The sequence below is a fragment of the Notothenia coriiceps genome, unplaced genomic scaffold (assembly GCF_000735185.1).
Source record: "Notothenia coriiceps isolate Sejong01 unplaced genomic scaffold, NC01 NC01_scaffold00004075, whole genome shotgun sequence".
Lineage (NCBI taxonomy): Eukaryota > Metazoa > Chordata > Actinopteri > Perciformes > Nototheniidae > Notothenia > Notothenia coriiceps.
Window position 1 is genome coordinate 29,195 of NW_011336776.1, and position 7,175 is coordinate 36,369.

The 7,175-nt window shown below is 39.3% G+C and overlaps 2 protein-coding genes across 2 annotated transcripts in view; one reads left to right on the forward strand and one right to left on the reverse strand.

Moving 5' to 3' along the window:
• Window positions 1-1,520: 1,520 nt before the first annotated feature.
• Window positions 1,521-4,760, reverse strand: LOC104941989 (high mobility group nucleosome-binding domain-containing protein 3-like). The gene is made up of 5 exons (XM_010767174.1): window positions 4,606-4,760; window positions 3,489-3,512; window positions 2,740-2,817; window positions 2,504-2,632; window positions 1,521-2,415 (listed from the first exon to the last, which is right to left on the reverse strand). The coding sequence occupies exons 1-5, from the start codon at window positions 4,627-4,629 to the stop codon at window positions 2,302-2,304; spliced, it is 369 nt and encodes a 122-aa protein (XP_010765476.1). The 5' UTR covers window positions 4,630-4,760; the 3' UTR covers window positions 1,521-2,301.
• A 563-nt stretch (window positions 4,761-5,323) lies between these two features.
• Window positions 5,324-7,175, forward strand: part of get1 (guided entry of tail-anchored proteins factor 1) — a 4,356-nt gene continuing 2,504 nt past the window's right edge. The window contains exons 1-2 of the mRNA XM_010767178.1: window positions 5,324-5,430; window positions 7,129-7,173. Of these exons, the coding sequence (XP_010765480.1) occupies window positions 5,341-5,430; window positions 7,129-7,173 (135 nt within the window). The 5' untranslated portion in view covers window positions 5,324-5,340. The remainder of the gene's footprint in view (window positions 5,431-7,128; window positions 7,174-7,175) is intronic.

Here is a 7,175-nt window from a genome sequence, read left to right on the forward strand (position 1 = left end):
ATATTCTGTGGACAGATGAAACCAAAGTTGAGTTGTTTGGAAGGAACACACAACGCTATGTGTGGAGAAAAAAAGGCACAGCACACCAACATCAAAACCTCATCCCAACTGTGAAGTATGGTGGAGGGAGCATCATGGTTTGGGGCTGCTTTGCTGCCTCAGGGCCTGGACAGATTGCCATCATCGATGGAAAAATGAATTCTCAAGTTTATCAAGACATTTTGCTGGAGAACTTAAGGCCATCTGTCCACCAATTGAAGCTCAACAGAAGATGGGTGATGCAACAGGACAACGACCCAAAGCACAGAAGTAAATCAACAACAGAATGGCTTCAACAGAAGAAAATAGGCCTTCTGGAGTGGCCCAGTCAGAGTCCTGACCTCAACCCAATTGAGATGCTGTGGCATGACCTCAAGAGAGCGATTCACACCAGACATCCCAAGAATATTGCTGAACTGAAACAGTTTTGTAAAGAGGAATGGTCCAAAATTCCTCCTGACCGTTGTGCAGGTCTGATATGCAACTATAGGAAATGTTTGGTTGAGGTTATTGCTGCCAAAGGAGGGTCAACCAGTTATTAAATCCAAGGGTTCACATACTTTTTCCACCCTGCACTGTGAATGTTTACATGGTGTGTTCAATAAAAACATAAACAAATATAATTGTTTGTGTGGTTTTAGCTTAAGCAGACTGTGTTTGACTATTGTTGTGACTTAGATGAAGATCAGAACACATTTTATGACTAATTTATGCAGAAATCCAGGTAGTTGCAAAGGGTTCACATACTTTTTCTTCCAACTGTATATGCTGCAGGTCTCCCTTGAAAAATTGATCTATGATCTCAAGGGACCAATCTGATTATTTAGTTTGAAATGAAATGAAAAAAATGATACATAAACTTTAGTTTGTAGTCTTCACATCAGAGGTGCACAAAGTACTCATCCTTTTCTTGAGTATAAGTAGAGGGTTTGAAAATACTCAATTACAAGTGAAAAGTCCTGAATGCACAATGCTACTTTAGTAGAAGTACATAGCTGCTATATATGCTTACAGTATAAATGCTCAAGTACTCAATATGCAGAATGACTCTTTAAACATATTAGATTTTAGATTTGTCATTGAACATAGTACACTAATGCAGTTTTGCTCCAACTAGAGTGCACAGTGTAGATATTGCAGCTGCAGTATATTCAGAGTTGCATTTTGCTGAATTCACGTATGGGTTAAATAGTTTGTACTTTCACACTTTAAGTACATGTGGTCAGAATGCAGGACTTTTACTTAAGTTTACTTATGAATTTCAACAGTAAATGAAATCTATATGAATGTATAAGATGTAAATATTCACAATTTTGGTTTTGAGCAAAGCTGTCACCTTATCATTGAGAGTATTGGTCTCATATATATATATATTTTTTAGATATACTTCTCCCTGGTGGTGAATTCAAAAAGTAATTTCAGGTTAGACATGGTGAACATCTGCAACAGGCAACAATCACATGATGTAATCCGACACAAAATAGTTGAGAAACAGTTTACAGGAATTCCCACTTTATTTGGCATTTCATACCATTCATAACAAAGAAAATGTATTTTTGTTTTTTTTATTTTTATAAAAAATGAGGAAACTGTACATTGGTAGATAAATCCCAAAAAAACCACAAAGAATATATCCACAGAGAGGTGGCGAATATATCTTGTTGACTGAGTTGTGAATACAGTAATCCTAATAGGATGAACTAAAACACGCACGATTAGCTTTGTAATGCTTCTTGAATTGAGCACAGCGGAGAGCATGGATGTGTCCAACCATCCTCACATGTACCTTTTCTGACAGCATTTGGAAAAAATAAAAATCCAGTACTAGTAAACATGATTAAAGTGAATATTATGAACAAGACTGACTTAACTCTTCAATCATACCAACACTTGATGATGTATTAAATCCAAAAACAGTACAGGTTACAAAAATCCCTCAAAGCGCCTCGGGAATGTCTCAGGTAAACTCTCCCGGAGCCGAACATCAAATTCCTGATATAGGCATCATGTCATGCAGGAAAACTACAAACCTAACAAAAAGGCAAAGTAAGAAGCCAGAGAGTACAAACAATGGAACGAAAAAAAAAACGACTGAGAAGAAACTGAATGAAATTTGTAGTTGTTTCTTTAAAAATGCATTTCTGCAATCACGTGCCTAAAAACATTACTGTCTTATGAAAATAGTAGATAAAAATAGTCTCTGCATTGTACAAGAAACGAGGTACAGGGGGGCTCTGGCAAGTTAGTCTAGGTGTGTCACGGCTACTCGGTGTCCTTGTCTTCCTCCTCGGCTTCCTCAGCTTTGTCGTCCTTGTCCTCTGCCTCATCTGCTTCTTCCGCTTCCTCTGCGTCTTCTGCTTCCTCTGCTGCAGCGGGCTGGAGGATGGAGAAGAAAAACATGCATTATTATCGAGTTTCTCTTTGAATGTTGCTTATATTTCACAATTTCACAAGTCTGTCATACCTTCTCAGCTTTGGCCTCTCCGTTTTCTGCAGGAGTGGCCTCTTCTTCCTCCTCCTCCTCCTCTTCTTCCTTCTTCTCCTCTGGCTTGGCCTTTACCGGTTTGGCTGCCTTTTTGTTCTTGGGAGGTGCCTACCATGAGAAAAAACAATCAAGGAACATGAAATGAATGCAATAGAGAATAGAGAAACAGTGCATTTGAAATGGAGACAGTGATTTTTGATTTGTCTCGTAATTACCTTTGTCTTTTCGGGCTTCTCTGGTTTCTCTTCTGGTGTATCCTTCACCGACAACCGTTGAGACTTTCTCAGTGGCTGCTAAAATATAAAAAAGGCAAAAAAGAAGATGTAAGTAATTGATATACTAATCAAAATATTGTTTAATGCAAATAAGCGTATAAAACTCACAATGAACTGCAAACATCCTTATTACTTGCTAAATATTTTAAAAATAAACGTTGATAATAGGCACTCAACGGGGAACTCTATTGATTACCAAATTCAGATGTTGAAGACCGCAAAGGCTTAATTTAAATGGCTAAATGTGAGGCATAGTGCAATTTGAAACAAAATATAGTTGTAAAATGGCACAAACATACATAGTCCAGAAAGAATATGCTATGACATCCCTTATAGTATAAAATATAATTTTTTTTAAAAACAGGGGAATTAAAATGACCAAAGAAGAAATACGATTTGGGGTGAATGTTAAACAGCGCCCCCTTGTGGCTGTTCCATGCAATGGGCAGAGCAGGATTGGATCATATCAGCATTTTAGCCATTTAATTCAATATTTCATCCCTAGAAGATTTGTCTTTTACTGGCAGTAGTATAACTGGGATGCACTAAATGATGTTTAAAGTCAGTCTGAACCAACAGAGACATTTTCTTTGTCTTGATCAAAAGTAGAACAAAATGTTCATTTCAGTTAAAGTTGGGGTGTCGAGGACAGTATGGTGCAATAAATGGGTAAACACGTGCATACTAACCTCTGTGGCTGCTTCTGCGGATTTCTGTGGAGGAAAGAGGGAGAAATCAATTAAAAAAAATGCAAAAGAAACAAGAGCCATTCATGACTGAGCTAAAGTGGGTGTGTAGCGCAAAGAGGGGGATGGGCAACTCTCCCTCCCCTCAAGTCACAAAGAAATTATGAAACGTAGAAGTGGGGAAGTTTCTGAGTTAAAGAGGTTCATCCAGTTCTAGTTTCTTCCCGCCGAACACTGTTGTTTATCATTCACGAGACAGGCATGTTTTTTGTTGAGTAAGCATGGTGCTGTGGCTACTTTTTAACCGAGAAAAGCGGGAAGGGGAAGAAGAGGGGACCCCCACCTCACGATGCGCTCCTAAAAACGCTCATCAATCACGATGATCCTCTTTATGCCCCTCTATTGTGGCAAATCGGTTTAAAAAAAAACCGTCGACATGGTTTTACGGACTACCACAACATGTGTCGCCGTCTTTCCAAACATATATCAGCTGCCATGACACCTCCAAAGAAACGATTTTTACACCTCCGGCCACAGGATGACGATCAGGATGATCAGTGTTACAGTAAGGCGCAGGCAGAGGTCACCGTGTGTTGCAAATAACTCGATTTACTCAGTGCCAATACCTACATAATTAGTAATGCATGCAATCCCCGATCCGTTCAAGTATCCCGAGGCAATTGCGCAATAAATGTCTCCCAAAAGGCAACCTGTTCATCGACAGTGGTTACACCCCTTTGTTTGCACACGGTAGGACTAAATAATATTAAACCACGGTCGGATGAGCGGTGCATTATAACAAAGCATCCACAAAGTAGCAGTATTAAGGAAAGCCGTGCATATTTGCACGAGTGTTCGATGAGAAAAGTGTGTTACGCTTCACTGCACTAAGTAAAAAGGCGCCACTTCTCTGTATCAACAGCGGAGAGACGACAGACCTGAGCACAGCAACGGTGGACCTCATGCAGCCACATGGTCAAACTGTAGCGAACATTTATAAAGCGTATGCCGTGGTAACACACATATATTGTAGCGAAATGTAAATAAACCGTTAAAAAAATGTTACTTTAAAAAAAAAAAAGTCCGAGTGTACTTAGCATTATTTCACATTTTCACTTACTTTGGTGGCGCTCCTTCTTCCCATTGTTGCTTTAAGTGGTGCGGCAGAGACAGAAGAAAAACACAGCCTTTCACAGTGGAGGAAACTAAATGAATGTGGGTACACCTCTGCTGCTTACACCTCCGGATCAGTCTGTAACTTAACATATGCGTCCGGCCAGTACTAGAACTAGCTCCAACCGGATTGGATCCTCCTCTTTGTATATTTTATCCCTTATCCTACCAACCTAGCAGGGAGGGTAACCACCCGCCCCTTGCTTCCAGTGATTGGCTTTGAGGTCGAGGAAACACACATTTGAACCAAAACATCTTACCTGTGTGGGCAGGACCGTGTGCCAATCATTCTGCCCGAGCCAACTCTCACTTTTTAATCACAGCCTGTTCCCAGATTGTCTGTCTGTCTCTGTGTTTGTGTTTATTACTTGAAAAAATGCACGACAAACATGAACATGTTATGAGCTACAAGATTGAAAGGATCATGCATAATACACTATCACCCAAGCACGCCAAGTATTCACATGCATACTGACAAACCTTTATACAATGAAGTGTATAACAACTGCAGCCTAAAGATCACAAACGAAATAATATACTGAAATTCTCATGATAAACACAAATGATTATGAAGTGTTTAGGCAAAAAAACAAACAAGAAAACCTTGTATGGGCTCATTATTATGACCTAATTAGCCTGTTATATAACTCCTCTGTAGCTGCAACAAGGAGGAGAAACAAACATGGCGGCCAGCTATGCGTGGTTCCTTGTGCTGGGCTCGGTTTTTCTGGTCAACCTCATGAAAACACTCCTTCCGTCCATATCCGCTTTCGTAAGTCTACGGGTCTTTGTGTTAAAAAAATATGGCGTGCGTGCTGTGAAGTTACATAATATGTCTAGGTTATGTATGATGTGAGTTACATTTGCAGACTGTTGTTGACTAGCTTAGCATACCCTATGCTTTTTGCTACATGGCTGTTTAAAGAGAAGTGGAAACCATTCATTCTTATGAAAGTCGCTCAGTGGCGCATGAAGCCCAAAATATGGCTGATCATCCGGGTACTTTTGCCCATAGAGCATGCGCACTGGAGATCTCCCGCTCATTGTTTAGTCAAATTAATGGAGGTAGAACATAACTCTCGATTCTGCTTTTAGCGCATTTGAGCAATGTACGACTCGAAGGATTTAAATAAGGTTTATACAATTGTTAGTGTTGCGGAGTTCATTTAGCCCCTCAAAACGTATACGCTGATATACAGACATCTCTTTCCCAATGTAAGTCAGTGGGGAAAATAGTTTCTACGCAACGGATGCTGTAGTATCACCATTTGGCCACTAAGACGATTCAAACAAATCTGCTTCAATGGCTGGCTCACTTCCTGGAGGCTTGATGTATAGCTAGCTTTAAAAAAAAAAACGTAAATGCTATGCTACAGTTAGAGGGTGGGGTCTTCTCTGAGATCCCGCTATTTAGTGCCTATAGGGGGGAACATTTTGTTCTGCATCATTGTTCAAATGTAAATAGCCTATTGTTACGCTAGGCAATGTGTAACTGCTAAAGAGATAGCTAACAAAAAAGCACTGGGTCAGTGATACAGCCTTTAATGTCAAGCAGGCAGAGGTGGAACAAGTATTCTGTTTATTTACTTTAGTAAAAGTAGCAATACTACAGTGTCAAAGCACAAGTAAAAGTTCGTCATGCAAAATTGTGCTTGAGTAAAAGTACAAATGTATTAGCATGACAAATATAGATAAAGTACAAAAACAATAAGAACTCATTATGCAGATTTCCGAATCATATACATTATATGTTTTAATGATAAATGTTGATACATTAATGTGTTATCAAGCTGGTAAAGGTGCAGCTAGTTTTAATTACTTTGTCTGCTGCAGGGTAGCTTGAGCATTTTACTCCAGGTTTTTAAGTTTTATGTGATTGATCATATTTTTTGTATCATTAATTCATATCTGCAAAGTAACTAAAGCTACTACTACAGAAATGTAGTGCAGTTAAAGTGCAATATTTACCTCTGTATTTCTACTCCACTACAATGCAAAGTAGCCTGAAATTGAAATACTCAAGTAAAGTACAAGTACCTCAAAATTCTACTTAAGTACAGTTCTTAAGTAAATCTACTTTGTTGCTTTACACCAATGCAAGCAGGGACATGCATTAAAGGTGTGGTAGGTAAGTTTGAGAAACCGGCTCGAGATACACCTTTTTTTATACTCCATGGAATGCTGTTAACATCCCGATAGCAATGAATATCTTAAGTGCTTTAACAAAAAATCCATAAAAAAATGTCATCTGTGGAAGCCGTAGTACTGTAAAAAGCACGACCAATCATTTTAGCCGGCCCTGCTAAAATAATTGGATGGGCTACCTGCCTGTCAGCCTTCCATCTGTGCACAAATTATCTCGTGCTGCTGGTTTCTCCAAAATGACCTACCCCACCTTTAACTGTGGTATTGAGCCCCAACACATAAACATTACATTTAAAGTCTTGTCTCTCTGTGTCTTTCTTTAAAGTTCTCGAGACTGGTGCAAAAAGATGCCGAGCAGGAGAGTGAGATGAG